This window comes from Gasterosteus aculeatus, chromosome 14 (assembly GCF_964276395.1).
Source record: "Gasterosteus aculeatus chromosome 14, fGasAcu3.hap1.1, whole genome shotgun sequence".
In the NCBI taxonomy this organism is placed as follows: Eukaryota; Metazoa; Chordata; class Actinopteri; order Perciformes; family Gasterosteidae; genus Gasterosteus; species Gasterosteus aculeatus.
Window position 1 is genome coordinate 8,410,391 of NC_135702.1, and position 26,257 is coordinate 8,436,647.

The following is a 26,257-nucleotide window of genomic DNA, read 5'->3' on the forward strand; positions in this document are numbered from 1 at the left end:
GCATGAGTTATCTTCATCATTGCACAGAAAGCCGCATTCTCCCCAACGTATGCAATGTGTATCTTCCCACTAATCTAATCGCCATTGAGGCTCGCCAGCAGAAATACGTTCAGGTTTAAGGAATCTGAAAGTCAACATGGAACTTTTCACGGATGAACTCTATCTACAGAGGTGCTTCTCTGCTGTAAGACAGATGTATATATATCCTGCGCTCTGCCGCTTTGTCTCCTACAGCACAAAACCTCACTCTTCTCAACATGAGCACACAATAGATACATAAACGAGATAAACAACTAGGTATAAAACCAGATATAGATCTAAGATGACCCTTCATCACTGAGGTCCCCTGAGAGCCCTAAAGGCCAATTATTCATTCAGTGAGAGATTTATGATCATGGCACTATAATTAGTGGAAGTGCATTCATAAAAGTCCTACACACATTATTCATTCATGTTCTGAGTTAGTGTGCATGGAGCTGCTTGTTGCTCCATCTAGTGGTGGAAGTGACTGTGGAGACTGACACGTCTCACAAGAAGTGTGTGGAAACATCCGAGCCGACATGTGAACTCGTATTCACCAGTTTACAGGCAGACATTTGAACCTCTCCAGGACACATCCTTCCAAATAAGACACATGCAGAAGATAACTCGCACCCCATATAGTATCTTTTAATTTAAATTGTAGAATCAAGATTGAAATGGAAAACACATTTTGAGACATACATTCAAATATATTCATTTTTGCGCTTAAATATATAATGTAGACACGTAACTATCGATGTTAGATGACATCCGGCTGCTGCACCTTAGAAAGGGAACCGTAATGCTGCTTCACACTGTTACAGCCACCACTTTACTTCACCTGCACGTGTTTACCCACTGGACTGTGTTTTAATCAGTCGGACAAGGAGGTAGAATAATGTGGTGTGAGGAACGCAGCAAAGTGCTTCAAAGGCTCACAAAAAAACACCTCTCAGGCGTTCAGCAGTAATTCTTCCCACTGGTCCATTAAGACCAAGTACCTCCTTGACCTTAATGGTTTCTGCCTGAAAAGATATTTTCATCAACTTTTTTTTCTTTACAGCAAGCATCCTCCATATTTGATTATTGCAATTTGATGTTTTGGAGATTCCACAGTGCTCAAACCCCTTTGCAGCATATCTCTTGTGTCACATGTAACTTTGTCAATATATATTTACGTAAATGTCGATGACATTTTTTTGTTTGATTGTTTTTTTCACAGGATGATGAGGTGAAATTGCTTTGGTTCTGTTTTGCTGGTTTCATGTGGCTTCAGCACTTCTTGTCAATAACATCAAAGCCTCAGATGACTGACCGCAAAGATGAGAACGAGTCAAAATGAAGATCAATAATCTAAATGATGCTAAATGCAACAGAGCACCAGAGCACAACAGACCGTGTTTAGTACAATACTCCATTTATGTGCTTATGCAACAAAATTGCATTATCACGTTTGTATTAAAAATAAATCAGCTGGCAGAGTCATGTGCTTCCTCTCTTTGTTTTGCTGAAGATCCTTTCCGACGCTTCTAGAGTTTGACCTCGTGGCCTCGTAATCGCATGAGGACACCATCTTGATTGCTGTTGTCTGACAACAGTGCCGTCCACTTTCAAGGCTCTGTGGATCAAATGACGATAATAAAGCCGATGGGGCAGTGCCTGTAAGGGCCTTGAGCAAAACAAAAGACCCCAGTAGCTGCTTGTTCTCGTTTATAAGAATTCCTTATACGAATAAGAACTTTTAACTCATTACTCTACAAATGAACCTTCAAACAATCAAAGATTTCAAAAGCAGCTCAAAATGAACCAAACAAGGTCACAACATCTGCCAAACACGGTCTCCATCCACCACAACGTAGCAAGAGAAAATGAAGTTGGACATATAGTGAGGATGTCACAACGAATCCCCAAAGTCCCCTTCAGGTGAACACAAACAGGGAGATGAAATAGTGGCGAGGAGTGATGCTGAGCTGGGACATGCATCTCTCGAGGGACATGTCCTAAGCTGGGGCCCAAGACAGAAGAATACCGTCGCAGCATTATAATAACTCGTGTTAAAATTCTATTATGAAATAAATAATAGGCAAGGTGTAAATGTAAGGCAACCAAGACCAACGACAGACATTAAATAACTTGATAAAAACAGGAAAACAGTTTCAAGTCTTTCTGGACGTTAGTGAGTGTAAATGTGAAATTGTTTTTTAAAGCTTCCCTCACAATCCCCAATTTCCACTGTGCTGGAAATTAATTGAACATGATTTATTTATCTTTCAGTCGTATGGACACTTGATACCTGACTTGAGTGAGAAACCATCCAGCGGCCTTCTGCACCTGTTTTCACTCCGATTACTCCTCTAATGTCCCTGACACCTGAATCCAGACGGCTTCAAGGCGCGCAAACACCTGACAGAAGAGCCGCTCGTGTCGAGCTGGAGATTTACTGGCAATCTGGTTTAAGTGCCACCCTCAAGGGCACGATGGCCGGGAATACGACGGGGGATTTTGGCTCTCAGGTTCCCACAATATTTTGATGGTAAATTAGTGTTGCTGGTTTGTTTGTGATGCATCATTTGCGTCATGAAGAATGGGCAACAAGCCTGCGTGCATGGGCAGATATTCACAGCTTAATTGGTCTGTCTGTCTTGTTGAGACAGTGTGTTTGCGGACTGCTGACAAAAGGACAAGCCCTGAAAAGAAAAGGGTGGATGATAAAATGAATGTAATTATTATGAGAAACAGTACCTGCAAAATCCTTTCATCGAACCCGCCTTGTCGTCAGGAGTATCAGTCGGTTTCCTGCCACTGGAGATTAGAGAAAGTGTCCCATGTGACTTTAATTTTCAGATTTTTGGTTTACATTTTCAAAGATAACATGAAAGTACAAATTAGGAGTTACAGACTGGATTAATGAGGGTTCAGCCAAACGTCTGACATCCAGCTTTGATCTTTTCTTTCCTGAATCCTATTATTAGTCCCTCTCATCATCACCCAGATGAGGAAGCATCACCTCCGCAGACTCTGGCAGCTGGATGGTTTGTTGAAACGAGTATTTCTGCACATCCGTCACAAGTGGCACAAAAATCTCAACATGAAGCTGCAGATCCCGTTCATCGTTTTCTTTTGTTGCTGTAAAGTCTCAAAGCAAGAAAACTAAACTTCAGTCAATAGCCAGCAGGAAGTTAGCGTAGCTTAGCATAAAGAACGGAAACAGGTTCAATCAAATATTCTCTGATGCCTTCGAAGAAATTGCTTCGAACAAGTTACATATGACTTTATTTTAGATTTTAACCTGTGGACAAAGTAAAGCCCTCTACGCATATGGTAGAACATTTTTGTTGGTCAAGAAACAGCCAGGCCAGCTTTCCCCCGTGCCTTCATGCTTCATGTCAAGCCGTGCTAGTTGGCTCTCACGGACAGTGAGGGTGACTGGTATCAATACACTTATCGCATTCCCAAAATGACAAATTATTCACAACGTTTCTTCAGGTCCAAATAGAGTGGAAGAAAATAGTTTTTATTTGATAAAAAACAAGGTAAGAGGTTGAGATTTGAATGCTGTGGCCATCATACAACTGTGAATACAAAGAAGAATGGATGAAGTCAGCATTTCCTTCATTCATTTAGCACAACTTAAAAAGATACATTTGAAAAGTATTGATTTTTGTCGTGCAGACACACCGTTTCTTACGTAGTCGGCAGCGGTAAAGGAGTTTAAGCATCCGTTTGTGTAAGTCGCCCCGGCCTCGACTGCAGTTCACGCTCAGATAACGAGAATATATTAAGTGTGTGTCTGAGCCTGAAAAGCTCCTTGTAAAGTGAACCTGTGAGCCATCCATTATTCATTGTGATCAAGCGTTGCCATGACTCTCCGTCTACTTGGTGGGACCTTACGAGTTTGGCACGGCTCCTTGTGAGTGACCATTTCTGCTGCCAAGTGTGTGATGGCCTGAAAAAACCCCCGTCAGGACTCAGAAGTCCATGTAGAGAACATCTCATGAAGTATTTAAAGTCAAGAGGGGTTATGCTTTTTGGCAAACTTTCAATAATTGATTTAACTGAGATTTTGTACAGCAAGAATCCGGGGTTTTCCATGAAGAACTGTCTCATAGCTGGATGTTACTGAAAAAAAGGTAGTTTCATCAATATTTGACATAGTCAATCCATATTAAAAGAGGTGAAAATCTAAATTATTTCACAATACTAACTGTGATAAGATTAAATAAAATAAAAGCCCATTCGGCCCCGTGTATAAAGAGTATACATATTACAGTAACAATAAAAGGGCATTTTTTATCATTATAATGGAGAAATTAAAAACCGCTCCTCTAACAATGCTGAAGCAGCATTTAGCATTTATCTGGTTTATCGCGAGGAAGGTTATAGTAGGCTTCGATAAAAGAATACTCCAGTGATTAATGCTGCATTTCCATAAAGACGGCAGGTTGAAAAAGACAGATTAAAACTAAACATATATATCAGCACAACAATGAGCACAAAACACAAAGTTTCTACATTATTGAAAAACAGCATGTAATAGATGTGTAACAACAGCACAAGAGCTATTTGGTCAGCACAATATTCGAATGCCATTCCCACTATGTCCAAGTTTTTGCCAACCTTACAAGACCAACTAAGCTTGTTTTAACAATTTATTATTTTGTTTTTGAACTCATATTTAATGGAAGCGTAATAGGTGTATTGTTTTCTTTCAAAAGTTACACAGTCATGTTTTGAAGTCCCGGATCGACGGAGTTCTTAGCCTGTTGAATCCGAACAGAGTCACAGGGTGATGTAAAACAGTTATGTCTGGATATCCCGATTTGTGAACACAACTGGTGTTTGAGGGCACATCACAGCTTCTATCGGCCACTCTAATGTCTCCGGATAATTTGTGAGTCAATTACAGCTGTATTTATTCATACGACTGGATTTGACTGAGGAGCAGTTGCACCGTACCTCCTGCAGCATCTTGCCACCCATGTGAAAAGAAAGGGAGTTCTGTCTCCCCCCAGTGGATAACGGTGGGTACTGCGTCGTTCTAAAGGCATTGACTTTCGCCTTAAAATGCCTTAGTTAATGAAAAAACATCACCTTTGCATTGCCTTAATTAATCAGCATCAGCATTTTTTTGGTGTACTCTATTCTGCAGGTTTAACAGCTTGATACGACTTACTGCCAACAGCACAAAACACAAAGACAAACGGCAAGGGAAAGAAAAAGATCAAATGAAATAGAGGAATAAAGAAATTAAAGCATCAATCTGCTGTAAAATGATGTCTCGTTTTGTAAAAGTAGTTAGATGATGCAACTTGTTTGATATGAGTTTAAGTTTACACATGTATGAGATTTATTTTTATGACTGTTTATAACTGCTTCATTCCTGCAGACCGTCCTGTTTCAATTTCTGCCATTTCTGTCGCTGGCATCGGTGGCACATTTCAATATGGTTTCTGTGTATATGTGATGACCTGAGATGGCAGCTGTCTCTCATCTGGTCCCTCACTGTGTCCATTTTCTGCGTCGGGGGGTTATTAATTTGGTGGCTATAATTGGAGCCGTGTTGATGCTCTTGAGCCAGAGAGCCGTGTCCTTTGAGACAATCATTGCCGGACGCTTCCTCTACGGCTTCAATTCAGGTGAACCTGCTCCGACACTTTTGGCATTCCACCCAATTTTAACTTCAAGCTTTTATACTTATTACAGTACCAAATTCCATTGATCATTTGCCAAAGTTTCTTTTTTTTAACGTTCCTGACTCTTCTTCAAATATATCATTTCCCTTTGCACGCCGTGGGATCAGTTTTGCCGCTCACACCATGTACCTCATTGAATGCTCCCCAGAGTGCCTGCGAGGGAAGGAAGCTGGGCGGGACACAGACGGCTTCCTCTCCTTGGGGAAGTTCGTCGGTCAGCTTCTGGGGATCAGGTGAGGTGGCCGGCGTCATGGACACCTGCGAGTCGAGTGCCGGGTCAGGTCGTAGGTTCAAATGACAGCTCACATGTCTCATAAAGACGCGTCGTGTCCTCTCTGTGGGAGGGCAACATGAATGAAGGTACAATGATGCATGTTGGGAAACACTTCAACGTCAAATCTTTTGAAAATAGAAGCATTCCAGGTGGATATAAATGATGTGAACTTAATAATAGTAGAATATTGTTACCAACATTCAATGTATTAAAACACTGTACAAGCCACTTCTGTTATTCCTGAGTACGGACTTTAAAGATAAATCCAATATTCGTTAAAGGGATATTTTGAATTTCAGCCAAAGGGAGGTACAATGAAGTCACGTAATGACACAAAAGGTCTTCCAGGCTGTAAATCCAGAAGGGAAGGCCGATACAGCCGATAGAAAACAGGCAGCCGAAATAAAAGAAAAGCCAAGAAAGAGCAAAGGCACTGGGCGAGTATGAATAATGAGCGAAGTGGGGAACTGAGCAGGAGTTCCGGCGGCTGCAGGTCTAACGAGGTGAAAACAATCAGGGCGGCGACGATGATCAAAATTGGCGGGAAAATGAGAAACCCCCCCAGAAATAGTTAAATATAAATAAGGACACAACCCTTAACCAGTTAATACCTGTGTGTATTGATACTGCGATAGCTCATCCTCGCATGGTGACGTTGCCCTGCAGCGAGCTGCTCGGTACGCGGGAGAACTGGCCCTGGCTGCTGGCCTTCAACGGCTTCATGGCGTTTCTCCAGCTCTGCACCGCTGGCAGCTCATCACCATCATCGTTCCGTGAGTGACAGGCCATGACCTGAACAGTGTTTGTAGAACAATGCTAGTAGAATGTCAACTGAGTGTCTGGAGTGTTTTCATTATTTGATTTTGGACATGATGTTGAATGATTTGAACAGTCTAACCAAAACAATATGGGAAGTATCCCAGAGAGCCACTTGCGTTAGGCCAACATGGGACTCGGGCCGTGTGAGTCGGCCACCTCGGCAGCCTGTGTCTCATTTCGCTGATTCATATCTATTATAGTGCATTTTGTCTCCATATGTGATACCGTCTCCTGATGTACAGCTAGAGCTCCCCTCTGTGGTTAAATGCTGCACATGTACTGCAGTTCATGATTGTTGAGAATACAGGCAAACAAGTCCTCCTGATGAGAGGATACATGACGATGTCTGCAACACTGATCCTCCTCACTGTCAGCCTGAGCCTACAAGTGAGTCACCACAAAGCAACACACGGTATTTCTGCATATTTAGATCCATCAAGTCGAGCAATTCCAACAGACCGTTTCATGTCCCTCAGGTGTCCTGGATGCTGTACTGCAGCATGTTCTTACTGCAGCATGTTCCTTATTTTCACGTATGTTTTTCTTTTTGTTCGCTCCAAAAACAAAAGTGTGCAAAGCGAAGCCTATAAATCTGAGGTCACTAACTGCCGCACCGCGGTACGGATCCGTCGACCCAGAAGCCGTCCCATCCAGACCCGGAACCAAGGCTAAAAAAAATATGGTTGTGATTTAAACGCGACAATAACTTTTCGACCGTGCAGCTTCAGTCGTCTTTACGCTGGTGGCTTGAAGCACAGACCAATAGTATTCGAGTTCAACCATCCCAATCGACCAATAGAGTCTTTGCATTCCAGGCCGGACGACAACGCCTCAAGACTGCAGACAGACGAGTGCGGTGGCGGCAAATGACAAATAAAAAGACGATAGGAAGGTAAGAAAGATACATTTTAGAAAAAGACGAGTGAGACGGGGGAAAGCGAGAGAAAGAAACGGGTGAGAAGAATGAGGAAGAAATGGACAGCGAATGTAGAGCATTTAATCCTTGATGGACGGACTGGTTTCGGTTCATACTTCCCACTGCAGCACTAAACCAGAGTCTCATGGGCGTGGAACCCGTTGAAACGCCATCATGAGGCTCAATGAGCTCCTCCACGTGAGGAGGAGAACCTGATGCATTAAGACTAGGTTTAACATCCTGGACAAACTAGAGCTTAATTCTCCCACTTAGCAAAAAAGTGGGAGGCTGGATGTATATATTCTATTAAACTGTTTAATTGTTAAAATGTGTTTGGATTCATTATTTATAATTTACTGAGACAGACAAGTCCAAATGTGAAAAGGGGACATTTAAGTTCACATTTAACTTATTCTTCCCGTTATTTTGATTTTTTCTGAATTGAAGCACTTAATTTGAACATGCAGAAATGTTCACATTTTATTTATTATTATTTTTAAATGCAGCCCTACTTTTATTTAGTCGAGAGAACATTATTTATATTTGCAGCCACACATTTATGTTCAGTTCTTTGTTACATGACAATAAATATTGTCAAAAGAGTTTTAGAATTTTACTGAATCCATTTGATTTGTCAGTTGTGTATTGATTACATGCAAATGCTGATACAACTTTAATCACACTAAATAGTCACATTATGATCTTCCGGACCTTTGCTTGTAGAAATTTTCTCAAACTGGAACCCTTTCACATTTTAGTTGAAGACCCCTGCTATAAATCATATGGGGACAAAATAAACCGCTGTTCTTCAGTCTCCACTTATTAATCAAAGTCTTTCTTCGGGAGATCCTGTTGCCGTGGAATGCGCACGCAGATGTAGTTTCATTAAGAGAATGTGTTTAGGATTCAATGAACACGTTGTTGACAACGTTTATGCGGTGCACCTTTAGGTGCAACTAAAAGAATCTTATCTGCCATGTCTTGCTTTGTGAACACCCAGCGGGACTGACTTTCATCGGGGAACTCCCGGCTATTACGCAGGCGTGCTGCCACGGCACATGTGCGCGCCGCTGATAACACAATCTGCACGCACAACGCTGAAAGTCTTACGTGACAAAGAGGCTTGAAGCATCTCCATTTACATCAGCAACCAGCCACAGGGAGGAGTTGCAGCATGCGTATAAAATAGCCACAAACACGCACGTCCACGCCATCATATTTTTATTTCCGCGGTTACGTTTGAGCTTTGCGTAGAATCTGAAGGGACGCCATGGACTCAGATCCCAGCGTCTCCCCTGATGCGCCCAAGGTGAAGAGGACCTTTGACCAAATGTGAGTCCATTTCATTATGGAATACACTAGTGAGCATTTTTTGGTTGAAAAGACGTTGCACAGTGTGAACGTTTTTCGACGTCTGTTTATACCCCATTTCAACGTGATTTTTAAAACGGTAATGTTTCGCACTGTCACAACGTCGGGCCATAGACGTCTTTTCAATGGAAAAATTGCTCATTGGCAACTTACAAGTTACATACTTGGTCACAGTTGTCATGTTACACATTATTTTATTAATTTGTATGTATTATAAATATAACACTATACATATAACACTTGTACTAATTAAAAACAATAACTGAGTCACTTGAATTGGGATAGTATACCTGAAATGAGCTCCATCTCAGGCATCCACACTTGGTAATTCTTTGGGAATAGGGGAAAACAGCAGAGAAGTAGGTGTGTACAGTATGAACAACTTAAAGATGTCCAGTGCATTCAATTCCTACGACAGAAATTATTCTAATATTGATAGTAGTAAGCAAGGTGTAAGCCAGGACCACTGCAGGGACAACCTCCATCCACAGAAACCAGTGAGGAGGGAAAGCACAAAGACTTCAGGGAAAAGGCAAAGTTGGTAATTTGGGTTTATGGTGACAGTAAAGTGACTAATAACAATAATAATAATAATAAAAGCAGCAAGTCTGTTTGAACCCCGATTTATATATTGCTACGTATTACATTATAAACAAGATAACAATCCATCTGCAACGTATGGGATTTCTGGAGTAACATTTCCAGGTATATTACACAGTATCATACTTCGCTTTAAGCACGCAGTATCGTACAATGTTTTGTCACCCTTGTTTACGGACCACAACTTGTTGTATTCATTTTGACCCGGTGCTTTAAAAACGTGTATTTTCGATAGGAAATGGGAATGGCAGTAATATGTTATGGGTACAGCAACAACCCAACGCATTAGCAACACCAAACACACGAAACGTATTCTGGGATGTTTACTTTTGGTCCTGGTCAACATGCTGAACGCTAGCATGCTCCAAACTAGCATGCTAGCAAACTACTTGCGCTAACGCTAATTAGCTCACCAAAAACTACAGTCTTTCCCGAGTGGGCAGCACAAGTAAAACAACTGGTTATGGTTGCAGGTGCGCTTCATCCAAACACTCACGTACTTACAGAGTATTGGAGCCTGTAGTCGTGGTTCTATGAGTCCCGTTCATGTCGCTCTGCTGCCGCACAAACTTCGTCTCGTGCTGCATCCGGTCGAAGCGCTGCATGCGGCTAAGAACTCGCGCATGCGCGTTACAGACGTAATGTTTAATTACTTTGTCCTAAAAGCATCTTGTTAACAGCACACCGTCTATAGTTCCACCTTTATGACGTTTTAAGAGAAATATTAAATACCTTGAAATCGTGTCTTTTGCGTGGACCAAATTACCCACCAGTTAATAAATTATTATGAAAATGTTAATTATATTATCGTCTCTCACATCACATTATCAACAAATGTACGTTTTTTTTAGCTAGTTGATGTTTCATCCACTTTTTAGCCGGTTGAAAAGACGTTGAAATGAGGTCTTAGACGTTTTAATGAGACTGAAGCCAGCAGCCGCCCTCCTGCAACATAGAACACACCGAAATATCAATAACAGCTCAGCAGCAACAAACCCTTAAAAAATTATTGTAATCATTATTTATTATAATTATTTACAGCAACTGTATATCATGAGCTGTTGGGGAAGGATGGAGGCCTGCGCAGAGAGGCCTCTCAGCATCTGTTTTCTACCGTGAGGAAAACTAACTCACGGAGATGCAACACATCGTGACACTAAGAAATCCACAAAAAGTACGTCTATGGCAATGACACCTTTAGTCTGCGGACTTCAACTTTATGTTGGTTTTACTCTCAGGGTGTTCGTCAACAGAAGTGTGACCATGGAAGACATCCAGTGTTATGGATTCGACATGGACTACACCATGGCAGGTATGAAACAGAAAGACCTTTGTGTGTGTAAACTGCTGTGACACAATGACGAGGAGGCTTCAGATTCTCTGTCATATTCGATTTTTTATTTATTAAGCTGCACAATGTGCTCTGACTTTAGGCTACTGATGCTTCGTTATGTGTGTGTGTGTTTGTCTTTTGCAGTGTACAAGTCTCCTGACTACGAGAGCCTTGGCTTTGAGATGATAAGAGACAGAATGGTGTCTGTCGGATACCCTCACGAGCTTCTACGCTACACATACGACCCCAGCTTCCCCACGCGGTCAGTTTAAGTAGTACTAAGCAGCACTAAGAAGCACGCAACAATGAAATAATGCATTAATCTGAGGTACGGCTGCTAAATCAGGGTCAGTTAGCGAGCAGTTAAATCAACACTGGGAAAACCAGAGAAAACAAAACCAAAAATTCTGATTGTAACACAAGCTGTTTTCAAGAATCTTTCAAGCAAAAATGCTAAACTCAAACACCAACTTGAGCTTTACGAAATGATGACTGGCATGTTTCACTATTTCAATCATTTACCCCCAAGTATAATCATCAGGTCGGTTGGCAAATAAAAGAATCACAAACTGCAGCACTCAAATACACATTGTTTCACAGTTCTTCTTCAACTGTCTGTTCAAGTCGTGATGACCCCCTTTTATTCATTTATTTATTTATTTTTCTCCTACGCCAGCGGTTTAGTGATCGACACCGCGTTTGGGAACCTCCTGAAGGTGGATTCAAATGGGAATATTTTGGTCTGCAGTCACGGCTTCCGCTTCCTCAAAGGGTAAAGAATATCTACCAATAAGAGATTACAGATGAGAACAGCTGAATCATTGTGGTTTCACTTGTTGTCAAACAACAGCAGTGAACAATCAATCGGTTTATCTAATTCGGTGGGTTTAAATTAGTTTAAAGTCACCCAGTCAGCTTGTGTTTGCGTGTTTATTTATTGTTATGTTTGTGTTCCCCAGAGTCGACGTTCACCTCTACTACCCCAACAAGTTCATCCAAAGAGACAACACCGACCGTTTCCACACTCTCAACACTCTCTTCAATCTTTCCGGTATGAAATGCAGCTGAAGAAATCTTGAATTTGACACAACATTAAAAGTTTGCATCTTAGAACTCTTGAGGACCACAAACAGATGAAATACTCACCTGCAGTAAAAGGAAATCAACTTTAAAGTGTAATTTACTGTTGTTTTCGTGCACTCTGCAGAGACTTACTTCTACAGCTGCCTTGTGGACTTCTTCACCAGATGCAACAGATACACAAAGTGAGTGGACTTGTTTGCTCGTTAAAAGCTTGACTATTCCTCACTTTTTCTAAATGGACTCTAAATGAACCGCTCAATTAGTTGTCAGACTTCCACCAGACTTTTATCTGCTGCTGTTGCATCTCCCCCAGCCTCCTGAAAGGTTTCCAGCATGGCGACTTGTTCATGTCCTACAGAAGCATGTTCCAGGACGTCCGAGACACGGTGGACTTCATTCACGACACGGTGAATTTCATTCATTCCCCCACCTCCCCCGCCAGTTGTTGTTGTTTGTGGGATCAGACTTGGTCTCTAACAGTTCTTTTTCGGTGTTTGTGCGCTTTAAAGGGAATCCTGAAGGAACGAACGATCAAGAACATGGAGAAATACGTTATCAGAGATGTGAGTAAACCGACCGGATGTTGCACCAAAATGACTAAAAGCATGTTTGAATAATCAACAGACGAATGTCTATTTCACAGCCGAATCTCCCTGTGTTCTTGAGCCGGATTAAAGCTGTGGCGAAAGTCTTCCTCGCCACCAACAGTGACTACAGCTACACAGAGGTGAGCTGCTACTCTATTACTCCTATTATATGAAAGTAAAGTAAAGTTGACACTCAAAACGTATTTCCATCTTCCTCATCAAGGCCATTATGAACTACCTGCTTGAAAATAATCCCAACGTAAGACAATTTGATGTTTTTCTTTGAATAACCAGAAAATGACACTTTCATTGAGCATCATTAACATCACTCTTCATCACCAGGCCGGAAGGGAGAAAAGGTCCTGGCGCTCCTTCTTCGACCTCATTGTGGTGGACACCAAAAAGCCTCTGTTCTTTGCAGAGGGGACAGTGCTGAGACAAGTGGACACGGTATGAAAGAAAAGACTAATTTCAGTACGATGCTTATATCCACGGGCGGGATTTCAATAATGTCGCATTTTGGGACGCAGGACACGGGAAAGCTTCGGATCGGGACGTACACCGGCGACCTCCATGCTGGAACCGTCTACTCCGGAGGTGAGATTCCATTAACTGTTTGGCCGTCTCATTTCGTCTGGAGCAGAGGTCTTCAACAGGGGGTCGAGGTACTGCCGGGGGGTCGCAAAATTGTTTTGGTTGATAAGACAATTTTCTTTTCTTTTTTTCAACCAATTTTTTCCTGTCATGTCTTCAGAATCAGAATCAGAAATTTGTATTTATTTATTGTCTTTAAATACACATTAACATGAATCCAACGCAAAGCCCAAAAATAAAAGATGTTGGACCAAACTCCATAGAATAGGGGGTCCCTGCTCCATCTTGCCATCAGTTTGGGGGACCTCGGCCTGAAAAACGTTGAAGACCCCTGAAGGTCTGGAGGTTTGGACGCAACGCATAAACAAACAGCAGAGACCAGACAAAGCGCCGTCTCTCGCAACGCTGACATAAATTGACACGGATCAAACCTTGCGTCTCGCAGGTTCTTCGGACCTTATCTGCGACCTGCTGGACGTCAAAGGCAAAGACATCCTCTACGTCGGCGACCACATCTTCGGCGACATCCTCAAATCCAAGAAGCGCCAGGGCTGGAGGACTTTCCTCGTGGTGCCGGAGCTCACCAAGGAGCTGCAGGTGTGGGACGAGAAGAAGGGTAAGAAGGAAGGCAGACGGGGTTGTTGTTGCCTACTTCGATCCCTTCGAAACTCTTGACGACTGTCTTGGTTTCACAGGTCTGTTTGAGGAGCTGAAACGTCTCGACGTCTTCTTGGCGGAACTCTACAAGTGAGTTACCCTGGTCCACTTACTTAAACAGCACTTATCGATCACGATTTGTCAATTATACCGTAACAGTATAAAACATAATACCATGTTTGGTCATTAGTTAAGTATGATTCATCATTTGTAAATCCTCACCTGCCGCAGTGCATGAAACCGAGGCATCATTGTGTAATAGTGATAAATAATTGATTCATTCTGAGATATTTTAAATATTCTATTTACAATGTTATTGCCATTTAATCCAGATGCTCACTTTCTAGATCTATGAGACATTTACACGAAGCGGCGACTGAATTGTTGTTCTTTTGCCATCTGCAGGCACCTGGACAGCGGAAGTCAAGGGTGTCCCGACATCCGGACTATTCAGACCAGAATGAAGGTGAGCTCAATTTTCAAGCTCTTTGTTTTCTCTGGTTTCTGGAATTCATAAACACCGGGTTATTCAGAGACTCCAGGGGTTCAACACACAGCTTCAATGGAATATGAATTGAATATTGATCCAGCACATCTACACTTCACTCAGACGAAGGTTTGATCGTCTATTACATTTCACCCTTTTTGACACCTTTTGAAAGCCCAAATTACTGCATGAATGAATAAATTGGTGAATTAGATCATTAACAACTTTAGATCGCTGGTCCCTTTCCTTGTTCTTGTCCTGTCCCGTCGCCCCTTTCTCTCTCTGCCTCCATGTTTGCAAAGTTCTCCCAATAAACTGTTGCCAGTTTACACTTCTAATTAAGTTCTCGCTGCAGGTTGTTGTCAGTCGAATGTGGTATTTTAATGTTTTGGAATTGAAAATGATGATGTGCAAAGCAGACATTGTGTGCGTCATTCAGGAAACTGAGACCACCTAGTGCTTGTTGTGTGTGTCTGCAGGTGCTGACCTACAGGATGGACATGTCTTACGGCCAGATGGGCAGCCTGCTGCGCAGCGGCGCCAGACAGACGCTGTTTGGCAGCCAGCTGATGCGTTACGCGGATCTATACTCCTCCAACTGCATCAACCTGCTGCACTACCCCTTTAATTACCTCTTCATGGCTCCCCCAGTGCTGGTCAGCCCCCCGGGCCCTCTCCCACCCACCCACCCACACATCTGCACAGATAAACCAAAACTGTGTTCCATCCTAACTGAATCTCCCTCGTGGACTCTTTCAGATGCCCCACGAAGCGGCGGCGCAACACGCGGCCGACGTCGCCTCAGCAGAGCTCGCTCGCATCAACAACACGGCCATGATGGGCAGGAACTAAGGTCTGCATCGGCCTGTTTTCAGAAGGAGAAGAAGTGTGAAGAGGAAATATGCAGATGACTCCTTTAATCGACGCAGGTGACCGTTTGCTCCGGCGCTTGTAGAAAAGCAGCAATATGACAAAAAGAAGACTAACATACTGCTCGACCTGGTGGATGTGAAGTGCTGTGTCATGCAACGATATCTGGGAGTTTTAAAAGAAAAACACTGTTTCAGGATTACTGTATATAACAGTGTTAATATCTTGTTTGCTGTAGGGGTGCAGTGTGTACTTTTGATGTTTTTTTGCAGTGATTTTTAAGGTGTGACTTTATTTGTTGTTTCTGAATAATATGAATAAATCATTCATACTATTCCTTTTCATTGAAATATAACCAAACATGCTGGTGTATATGCCATTTGGGAATATCCGTTATATTAACGGACATCCTCACTTAATACTTGTTACACCAGCTATTTAGTAGCTTTTGGGGGGGGGGGTGGGGGCATTTATTTTGCAGTAGGTCCAATTTAAATTGGTCCCAGGGAGACTTGTGGATTAACCAGGATACCAGTTTGTAAAAACAGCTTTTCAAATGCAATGTTTCAGCATCATAAATTCCTTTCCTGTCTATTTTAACAGCTAGAAATCTAAAGACACGGCAATTTAAAACATGAAGAAATAAGATGTTTTTTTTACTACATCTGCTGTCCACTGGATGGCAGAGAATCACCTCTCCAACAGACTCCGCTCAGCCCCATCGGCCGTGTGAGCTGGCTGAAAACCATGAACAAGTGAAAAACTGACTAAACAAAGATCTGTCTCTCAACAAATTATAACACAAATTACTGTTTAAACTTCAAAGCATTTACTAGAAAAAAAACGTAAGAAATGTGTGTTTAAAAGCAACGAATACGGCAGTTTATCCACTGGCAGGATGAACTGCTGCTTGCTTTTGAATTAAACTAATCTTATTTTGGCCTTGTCATGTCCACAGACACCTGTGAGGTACTAATTGCACACACACACACACACACACACACACACACACACACACACACACACACACACACACACAGTATCTCTCACTTGTTCTCCCTTTTGGCTCTGACGGAACTGAACCTTTATCAAGAAAGAGCCGAGTGGAATTTGTGTCTCTCTCTGGTCGCTGCGGTATCAGTGCTCGCATGTGATCACCAAGAGGAAAAAGTGACGGTTGCTCTTGCAGGGCTGAAGAGTGCGTTTCCACTGAAGCTGTGTTATAGATGTGACCCGCATCTCACTCTGGAGAGAAAGTAATACAAATGTAGCATCGTTGTCATATCTGATATTGATGAAGCCTCCGCTGATGTCGGGAAAACACCTCAAACTTTGGCTTAAGCTCCTGTGAGGGAAGATCCTGAATTCCATTAATTGTGTTTTCTAAAGTGACAAGAATTCAAACAAGAAACAATTTTTAAATGCATACCGTTGTTTATGGATCCTTTGACATGAGTCATATAAATGTGTGAGAATATGTTCTTTTTACAAGTCTGCATTCATCTGTCATGTGTTATTTTCTCACCTGCTCTCCACTAGATCACGTGTATTTACTACTTCTCCACATAAACTGATGTTTTATGAAACATATAGTAACGCAAACTAGTCCACATGTGATTTAAACTGATTCTCTCCTAAGCGTCCTGTCCTGACGGCTCAGCTATAGAGTGGAGACGTTGAGGACGTCTGATTTGAGGCTGCGTGTCTTCGTTTTATCTCGTGAAACCAAATTGTTGCAGAAACCGTAGGAAACGACTTGTAGAGCCGCTCCTGACAGACTCACACAGACATTTAACGTACATTTACTGTGATGTCAGAGCCGCCGTCTTCTCTCATGCAGCGTATGAAGAAGTGTGACAAGGATCAGCTTCTCTCTGCTGTGACTTAGTTTCCCCCACGTGTCACAGTGCAGAAATGTCTGCTTACTTTAAAATAATACAGTTTAATCACACTTTTGATGATGGTATTAAACATGAACTAGGAAGAGGAGGCTGTTTATCAGCAATGTAAAGGATTTGTGATATTAATTTCCACAGAGACGCATTTTCAAAATTGTACATTTTCTGTAGCGTTACATCCAACAGGCATATTGATGAATGTGACATTATTCTTTTTACAATTTCTCAAAATGCAGTTTGAACTTTATGAGTTCCTCAAGGTTTCAAAATAAATTGGCCCGTGTTCGAATAACGTTTGCCTGCACATAATTGATGTATTGAGCTATGAAATCAGACTATTGAGTTTAATGAATCAAAACTGATCTGAGAACTGTAACGATGCACTCATTCACACTTAGATGATATATTGCTGAACCTAGTGGGCCGTTGTTAGGCCTGGAATTCAACAATATAATAGAACTTTAATAACATTTTTATATTCTTGTTTTTTTCATTTTTCTAATTATTTAATGTAAAATTCAGTTAGGCCTCAAGGTTCCTGATTGGCTATATCTGTGTCGCTTTCTTTTAGATCTTATAACCAAACAATTTATTTATTTCAAACATGACCTTTTATTTGTTCCCCCCCCCCCCAAAAAAGTGAGGAACTGAAAACTTTAATTGAATCATCTTTATTCAGATAAAGGGTGTCAGAGAACAGTAACAGCGGTTTGTCCCTCATGAGGAATGTCACATAAACCACATATACTTTTATTAAAAACACATTTAACTGATATACATTTTACGTAAAAATCATGTACTTGAATGACAGTTTTGTTTTTCCTTTTTAACCATCGTCTAACAGCGAATCAATCTGTGCCTTTAAAAAGCGTAATTAACTACCGTGTAACGAGAACACATCCGCCCAAGGACAATGGGGTCAATGACACGTCTCGAAAGGAAAGAAACAAAAACATTTCCTGCGCAGTTTCTTTTAATGCACTTAATGAAATGCAGATGCCGGTATTTCTGCACATTAAGAAGCGGCTGAGGAGAAAGCGCGGCTGACATGTTGGGTTTTCGTTGCAGGGTACTTGCTGCTCTACGCAGTGAGATAACTGCAGAAGCACCACCGTCCCCCATTCCACACATTCCAGGATTTCCCAGCAAGCATTGCAAGCAAGCCTAAACAAGTCACGTTCTTTACTCGGGGAGAATTTCACACAGTCGAGTGGCTGAGGTCTCCTTTTTGCCTTCCCCTCAAGAGTGCAATCACATTAATGCACTTTTCCATCTTCTAAAAATCAAAAGAACACCTTTTTTTAATTTTGTTTTTAAAATCCACACAGACACACCGGCTTTTACACCACAAACCACTTCCACCTGAAACAAGAATTTGCAGCATGTACCCGAACGAGTTTTGTCCTCTTTCGTTTTTTTGGACATAGTGACTTATGTCCTCCCGTTGCACCTCGCAACAGCAAACTGGACCGTGTGGTTAAACATTCCCACCCGGGGGGGAGGGGGAGGGTCCACCGACAGTCATCAAAACAAACAAACCTCTTTACTCGCTTGCCTTATGGTCCAAACACGAGGCGCGCGCACAGGAGCAGGGACACCTAATCTCAACACAGAAAGGAAAAGACACACAGAGGAGAAGGCACAAGGCGAAGGGGGGGGGGGGGGGGGGGGCTTGCTCCCTACATTCCTCCCTAACCTCCCCTCCCCCCGTCGACCTGCTGCAACGGAGGATGCTCAAAAACACACATTGACCTCACCCGCCCACTTTTTTTCCCCCTTCCCTTCTCCATCTGCTTATTTTACCACGACGCACACCGTCGCACACCGACGCAGTGTTTGGCGTGACGACAAAACGACAAACAGGTGAAGACCAGGAGCGCAGCGGAATGGCCGCCGCTAAGAAACGAACGACTGTGAGGTTGTCGGAGAACGCTTTCGCTAGAACACTCTTTAAGATCCAGCGAAAAGTTTAGGGTAAGTCGTGACCTATTGATCGGCCCTCCCGGCGGTCACTTCGCATAATGAGCCGTGTTGTAAAATAAAACATGGCCGACTGATTACTTCAAATCAATGCAGCCACCACACGAGATGGACAAAACAAAACAGAAAATCAATCCCACGGTTTGGCCAAAGGCGTTATGCCATTTGTTCTCTTCCCTTCGGAAAAAACTGGCGCCCGTTCGACGCGCTCGTGTCCTGTGAAATTTCGGTCGCGAGCCGCTACTCGGCCTCCAATGTGCGTCGACTCTTCTGTGTAAACACAGAAGTGGGTAAACAGTTTAGGGTGGAGGGGGGGTTAGCGCCGCGCCACCACCTGCTGTCAGTCATCGGCTCCACTCTCCACACAAACCCATTTGAAACGGGGCCCTTTAGCAGCAGTTTAGTGTGAGCTGGGGGCCAAATGCTATGACAATACTATTGCACTGCTAGAATGGATGGTACAGTAGTGCAACATTGTCAAAGCAGCTGACCTCAGCATGTGTCAGCGCGTGGACGTGGGGACGGCCCGTCCTCGCTGCCAAACTCCAATTGCATTTAAATAAGCAACGGTGCTGTTTGTTTGGATGAAATGGGGTGGGGGGGGGGGGGGTGACAAAAGAAACGAAAAAAGAAAGACGTGGGTGTTGACATTTTAATTGAATTGAAGTAAGCGTGCTAAAAACCGGAAATGTAAAGTTCAGATCACGTGTTTAACCGTTTAAATCTGCTACAAAATAAAGAACAGCAACAAATGGAAGATTGTTTTCGGGCCTGATGATTCCATGTTTCAGGTTACGTGTGGAGGCGTTTCAGGTGTGTCTCTGTTCCATCAGCCAATGCCCTTTTAATATTGCACTGCTCATCTCAATGTCCAGTAGTGCAAGAGGAAAAGGGCAGTGGACAACAACACCAAACACCATCAGACTATAAACCCCCAGAGTGTACTTTTATTTTGGAAGCATCAGAACTTGTTAATCAAACTGACAAAACAAAAAAACAGCCTTTTTTTTTTACCGCACTACGACAGAGGGACATTTTCAGTTTTAACAATCTAACCGTCCAGAGGTGGAGTTTAACTTCCTAAATTAAGCAGCATTGGTTACTCTCTCCCTGGGAGACTGGGTACTTCCCAGCATGTGGGCTCATACTATTCTCTCCAGTGAATGACGTGCATTCTAATTTTGGGGGAGACAAGAGAGGAGGGGAGGAGGAGGAGGGGGGAGGCAAACTCCCAAAGACTTCGATAACTACACGTTGCCCTCTCCGTACCTGATCTATCAAATACATGATGTACTTTTAGTAGTAGAACGCACGCAGAGCACCGCCGCATTTAAACAAATACAAAACACAATTTTTTCAACCAAAAACTTAAAAAGTGCATCTCCCCTTTTTCCGGGGAAACGACTCAACGAGCTTGTAGCAACACATCAAAGCCTCGAAGGTCCCGCAAGTCTGCACAATCAACGCGTCGTTACACAACATACTTTACCACGAGAGGGACAAAAAAGGGGGGGAATCTCTCCGGCAGCACGCAGCTCTCTCGTGTCGGTCCCATCACTCCCATAAAGGTTGCGGGTTTTGTTGTTGTTGTTGTTGTTGTTGCTGTTTTGTTACCTGTTCGTGGGCGCTTTTCTTCGCGGTGCATCACCGTGTGCGGCCTCGGCGCACGTTAGAAGCAACGCATTCACCCTCGGAGACACATTGCACTACGGTAACCCCCCCAACACACACACACACATACACGCACACACACACGCGCGCACGCACACACACACACACAAACAAAAGAGGGAGGAGCAGGATCCGTCTGTCCTGGTCAAGTTTTGGAGCGAGCTTCCAGATGGACTCTTAACTCTCGTGACAGTTTCCTGCGCCTCGATTGCTTTAAAAACAAAAACACAACAAACAACAAAACACACGCACAACAAAACAGCCGTTGCGTGTCGACCTGCGCAACTTCCAAGTTTGTGCGGGGCTCCTGACAATTTACGCAAAAAAGAAGAAGAAAAAAAAAACGGCTCCTACTCACAGCGGACACCCTCACCCCCTCCTCCTCCCACTCCTCCTCCTCCTCTTCCTCCTGCTCCTCCTCCTCCTCCCTCTGCACAACCACCTCCTCCACCAGAATCACGAATAGTATCGAGCCAAGGGAGGGACAATCCGTTACGGGCCAAAAAGAGAAGGGAAAAAGTTGTCGGTCAAACAAAGAGGAGCCACCCTCCCTCCGCCAAACACCCGCGTTCGAGTCCCGCCGCTTCGTGGATTCGCGTCGTCGCCGCTGAAAGACGCCGCGAGCGCAAAAAAAGAAAGAGAGCCAACGTGCGCCGCGCAAAGACTCCGCAGGGAGGAAACGAAAAAAAAAAAAGCAGAAGAAGGAAAAAAAAAAAAATCGCAAGTCTTCGCGCACTAGCACACGGCCTCTCGGATCCGGACTCCATCTTTGACTAGTTGACATTCAGAGGCTGCCGGAGCGGATTCCTCGCTTTGCATGCCTCCCGCTGATTGGCCTCTTCCTGCGCTAGTCTTTGCCATGTGAGGAGCCATTGGTTCGCTTTCGGCGTGTTCAACATTTGCAGCGCGCGCGGGATTGGCTGCGCGCGGGGGAAGCGTCACACCGCACGACGAATACCTGATTAACTGTGTCCCATTCACAAATTTCTCACCCTTGCCGCCACCCCCTCCACCTCCCCCACCCCTCCTACCCCTCCCCCTTTCCGCACCCAGCTCATCTGGATACTTGACCACTAATTATTTTATTTACTTTTTGGCGCAAAAAAACCCTTTGTGCAAGGGGATTATAATTAGCGTCTAATTGACATCCGGAGGGAAAGTACTGCTTTTCACCCGTTCAAATATGGACTAAACCCGGTTTATCGTTTCTCATGAAGGCAGCGGACCAGGCCTCGTTGTAGAGATTTATTTAAAAGAGTCCATCTTAATATAATTACAGAACCGCGGAGGCGCAGTTGGCGCTTGATTCCGATCTATGCGTCTCTAATAACGCACTATAAGACGAACTGCGTGCAAACTCGTAATAAAAGTCAACTACGAAAAAATACCAAATGTCTGTCAAAGTTGGACAACGGTCCCGGTTCGCGCACGCGGAGGCAGCACGTATGAACCGGTTTGTGAGGGATTAACGGTCGGGTCAGATCAAACGGGGGGGGGCGATGGACGCCTCGGCCCCTTGCGAAGCTTTGATTGACGCACAGAGAAGAGTAGCGGGCTGTGAAATTTGGCATTCCTGGCCAGAGGAGCTGAAATAATGGCATTATCCAGTGAGAGAGGGCCCATTTTTTTTTGTTTTTACTCCCCTTACATCCACCCGACCGCAGCCCACTCACAAGGGATCTGATTGTGCAGCCAGTTGGCAAAAAAAAAAAGAGTTTAACGTAAAGCGGGGCGGGATGGACCCGGTAACGGTTTGGAGCAGCGATGTCCCCTCCGACAAAAAGACCCTCATCCAACTATAGGCTCAGAGTCTCCTGTCAGAGTGTTTGATTAAAAGGGGAAGTGGAGACTTCTGGAACTGGCATTTAATTTGATTATATTTATTATATCTTCTGTTTTCATATTCAGAATTCCTTTCATGGTTCATAAACTAATGAAAGACAGGCAGGAATTAGATTCCTGCTAAAGTGGCTTCATGATAAGGCTTTTGAATGAATCTTAAATACACATATAAGAATCTGATTATCAGCATGTACCTTCACCAAAAAAGAAGGATGAGGTTTATAGAAATAACTGAACCCATTGTATGTGAAGGTAAATACATTGATATTTGTAGATTATATGACATTCTTGAGATGAAACAATTTCAAAAAGCTTTAAAAGGTGCACAGCATTGGGTTGTAGATTTAATATCTGCTTTAATAGATAATAAAAATGAATCCTAGCAACAACCTTGGAAATGTCCCTTTAAACTGTCAAAATGTTTAATATGTAAATACAAATTATTTAAAGAGAAGGGTTGTCGTTCAATGGTTTCAGTGGATTTCCCTTTTAATAAATTACTCCGTGGAGGAAAACAAGATTTCATATGTTGATTTATTGATATGACTGATACAATAAACTCAATATCGGTTTATCACATATTTTTGTTCATCTATAAGTAGCTACTCAGAGATACTTTCAGATTTTGAGGAGCAGATTTTGTCATTAAAATGGTAAATAAATTACACTTTTGAACAAAATATTATCCAATCAAACAAGTTGAACAAGATTAGATTAGATTAGATTCAACTTTATTGTCATTGCACAGGGTACAAGTACGGAGGCAACGAAATGCAGTAAGGTAATCAAACAATTTTTTTTAACAAATCAAATTCCTTCAAATCCTTTTACATCGCTTCCTTTGTTAAACCTTGACGTTTGTTTTTCATTCATTAAAAAAGGAAAATCCCACTGGCAGTAAATAATTTGTAATTAATTGCTGAAAACATTCAAAAATACTAATGATGAATTCTAAAAGTTTCCTGTTCTCATTGAGATCCACCAAACAAATTCCATGTTATGTAATTCCTGATTGAAATGCCAACTTTAAAGATCCTACATAGCTTTAACATTTTACAATCAAATAATTTACATTCATATCAATAATCTACATTTAAATTGATGTAAACAATTGTGTGATTAGTGTGCATTAAAGGAAACTTTTAGAGAAGTTTAACCAACCAAATAAGGGAATTTCATCGGATGTAGTTTAAAGATTTTTTTTAGGTACATGAGTTTTGTTTTGTTAGGTTTTTTTTTGCAACTTTTCCTGTTCTGGTAGCATTTTATGAGAATACATTTTATATTTACTGAACAAAGTCACTGGCAGCAGATGTTGTTAATCAGGCTTGATCGACAGGAAAATATAGATAAGAGAAGCTATATTGATGGAAAAGTGTTTTGAAGGAGCCGAGATAAACAATGAAAAGAGACACAAAACAAATGTTTTTGAGGGCCTTTCTTCTGAAACAGAGCCCGAGGGGGAAAGAGCCACAAAGGGCCCGTTCCCTGCTGCACGGCCTGACTTTAAACTGCTGCCTGTGTGAGGTGTCATGGGGGCTGAGAAAAAAAAAAACCCTTTAAACATGGGAGTTATTGTTCCCTCCGTTTTTTTTTTCCAACCTCCCATCCGCCGAAAATGTACCTCCTTTCTTCCTCTGCCCTTTAACCTCTCCCAACCCCCCATCCCACGTCTCTCTCGGCATTTCCCCTCCTTCCTCTCAAGACCAAACAACCGTGATGGATCGTCATTGATAATTTCCCACCACGAAAAAAAAAGGTTAATGGAGAAGGGTTTTTTTTTCTTGAGGAGGGGGGGGGGCAGTGCTGCTTCATCTTTTTTCATGAAGTAGCAATAGCAGTGGTAGTAGACCCCACCTCGAGCGCCGAGGCCCCCCCCCACCCCGCCCCCCGTGCATCCTGGCCTTTCCAAAGAGGTCTCCCCTCCTCTCCCCCCCCACCCTCTGCCTCCCTCTTGAAACAGACTCTATGGACTGCATGCATGACATTCCAGCTGTGTGGGTGGCACAGCCGTTTACAGCGACTCCAACAGAAGGAAGAACATCCACCCAGGATCCATCTTCAGATACACTTCTCCATCCAGGAGCTCCGGTGGCTCCGTTGCACTTCCCCTCATTTTAATCGGGGAAGTGCAACGGAAAATGTTAAAATTTTGCCCAGAAGTTCAAAGAGCCGGAAATGTAAAGTGTGAAGTCATTAAACATTACACCTGAAGTTAATTATTTTACTAAGCATCGATGTAGTTGGAATAACATAATAAAATATGGTTTTGGTGTCATTGCAATACTCCTCATCTCTGGGTGAGTTTAATAGTTTTACACATTTGGCTGGAAGAAAATGTTGAATTAGCAGTTAACACCTCTTCAGTATTTGGGGAAGTTAAGATGATTTTAACAAAATGAAAAAAAAAAAATATATATATATAGTTTTTTTAAATGTCCAGGTCTAGATTTTTTTCAAATTTGAAGCCGCCTGCGTTTAATCGTGTGTTCTGCAGGGGATTAAACGTGCTGAAAAGAACGGCTTCATTCATAAGTGTGTTACAAAATAACTTTTCCTTTTGCAAATTCAGCACGGATTCAGAACGGAACCGTAAGCAGGAAAATCGCCGCGTGTTTCCACAATGTAAATTTCACCAGCAAAGCCATGTGGTCAAAAAACACAACATTAGTTTAATCTTCAAACTGCACATAATACCTTGTGATTTCACACCCCCTTCTTTTTATTCATACAGCCCAAATATATCGTTTGCCTCAAGCTGCTGTGCAGAGCGCACAACCCCCTCCACGTCCACAAAACCCTCCATTAAATCAATTAGTCATGATCCCAGAGGATTATCACACGCAGTTTTATTGAAGCTCCAAATCTGCTCGTGGGAGACATCGATTCCTAACCGATGAACAACGCACCTCATCCGTAAGCCGAGAGTACCGCCGGGCGAGCGCCTGCGCAGGGTCCAAAGGATGAAAAAAACTCAACCCCATTAACCGAACTTCAGAGGAATTCCTCACTTTACATACGGAATGCACTTTGGGTCAAAGGGCAAAGGGCCAGAGGGGAATCCACCCGCGCCCAGGCAGGCCTTATTTAAACAAGCCTGGAATGCCTGATGGGGAGAGGAGGAGAAGAAGAAGAAGGAAGAGAAAAAGATGAAGAAGAGGGAGAGGGAGAAGTAGAAGAGAAAGAACGAAGGGAAGGAACCACTCGGCCATTAACATGAGCAATAAATACCAGCACTTTTGAAATGACCTGCTGGCTGACTTCATGAGTCTGAAATGTCTTATGAGCTTCCCCCAGTTCAACTGGGGATGGATGTCTGTCAGAAGAAGTAAGAATCCCCAAATGTGTTGCAGGTACGACAACGTGGGACCGCAGTCGAACCCCTTAAAAAAACGTTTTCATTTTTATCTCATGTGAGATTGACTTTGTCGAACAGAATCACACATATTCTGTATTTGCTGTGCTGTTTTATCGGAATATTTTATACGCATTTCCACAAATCTCCGGCACACTTTTGGTAGATTTAGCAACTTGAAGAATCTAAAATCAGTTTGTTTGGGG

The 26,257-nt window shown here is 42.8% G+C and overlaps 2 protein-coding genes across 3 annotated transcripts; both read left to right on the forward strand.

Moving 5' to 3' along the window:
• The first annotated feature begins 5,494 nt into the window (after positions 1 to 5,494).
• On the forward strand, positions 5,495 to 7,677 carry slc2a11l (solute carrier family 2 member 11, like). The gene is made up of 7 exons (XM_078088497.1): positions 5,495 to 5,660; positions 5,818 to 5,947; positions 6,655 to 6,733; positions 6,929 to 6,976; positions 7,093 to 7,194; positions 7,284 to 7,297; positions 7,530 to 7,677. Exons 1-7 carry the CDS (start codon positions 5,495 to 5,497, stop codon positions 7,675 to 7,677), a joined length of 687 nt encoding a protein of 228 aa, XP_077944623.1.
• Positions 7,678 to 8,841: 1,164 nt separating this feature from the next.
• LOC120832250 (cytosolic purine 5'-nucleotidase) lies at positions 8,842 to 15,639 on the forward strand. Of its 2 annotated transcripts, none has more exons than XM_078087873.1 (17): positions 8,842 to 9,055; positions 10,933 to 11,006; positions 11,172 to 11,289; positions 11,704 to 11,799; positions 11,987 to 12,078; positions 12,235 to 12,292; positions 12,424 to 12,517; positions 12,620 to 12,673; positions 12,754 to 12,837; positions 12,921 to 12,956; positions 13,040 to 13,147; positions 13,228 to 13,294; positions 13,737 to 13,907; positions 13,987 to 14,038; positions 14,354 to 14,414; positions 14,893 to 15,091; positions 15,195 to 15,639. In XM_078087873.1, the coding sequence occupies exons 1-16, from the start codon at positions 8,994 to 8,996 to the stop codon at positions 15,061 to 15,063; spliced, it is 1,398 nt and encodes a 465-aa protein (XP_077943999.1). In that variant the 5' UTR covers positions 8,842 to 8,993; the 3' UTR covers positions 15,064 to 15,091; positions 15,195 to 15,639. The 2 variants fall into 2 exon arrangements, with proteins under 2 accessions (XP_077943999.1, XP_040054340.2); XM_040198406.2 differs by having other exon boundaries at positions 14,915 to 15,091.
• Positions 15,640 to 26,257: the final 10,618 nt, after the last annotated feature.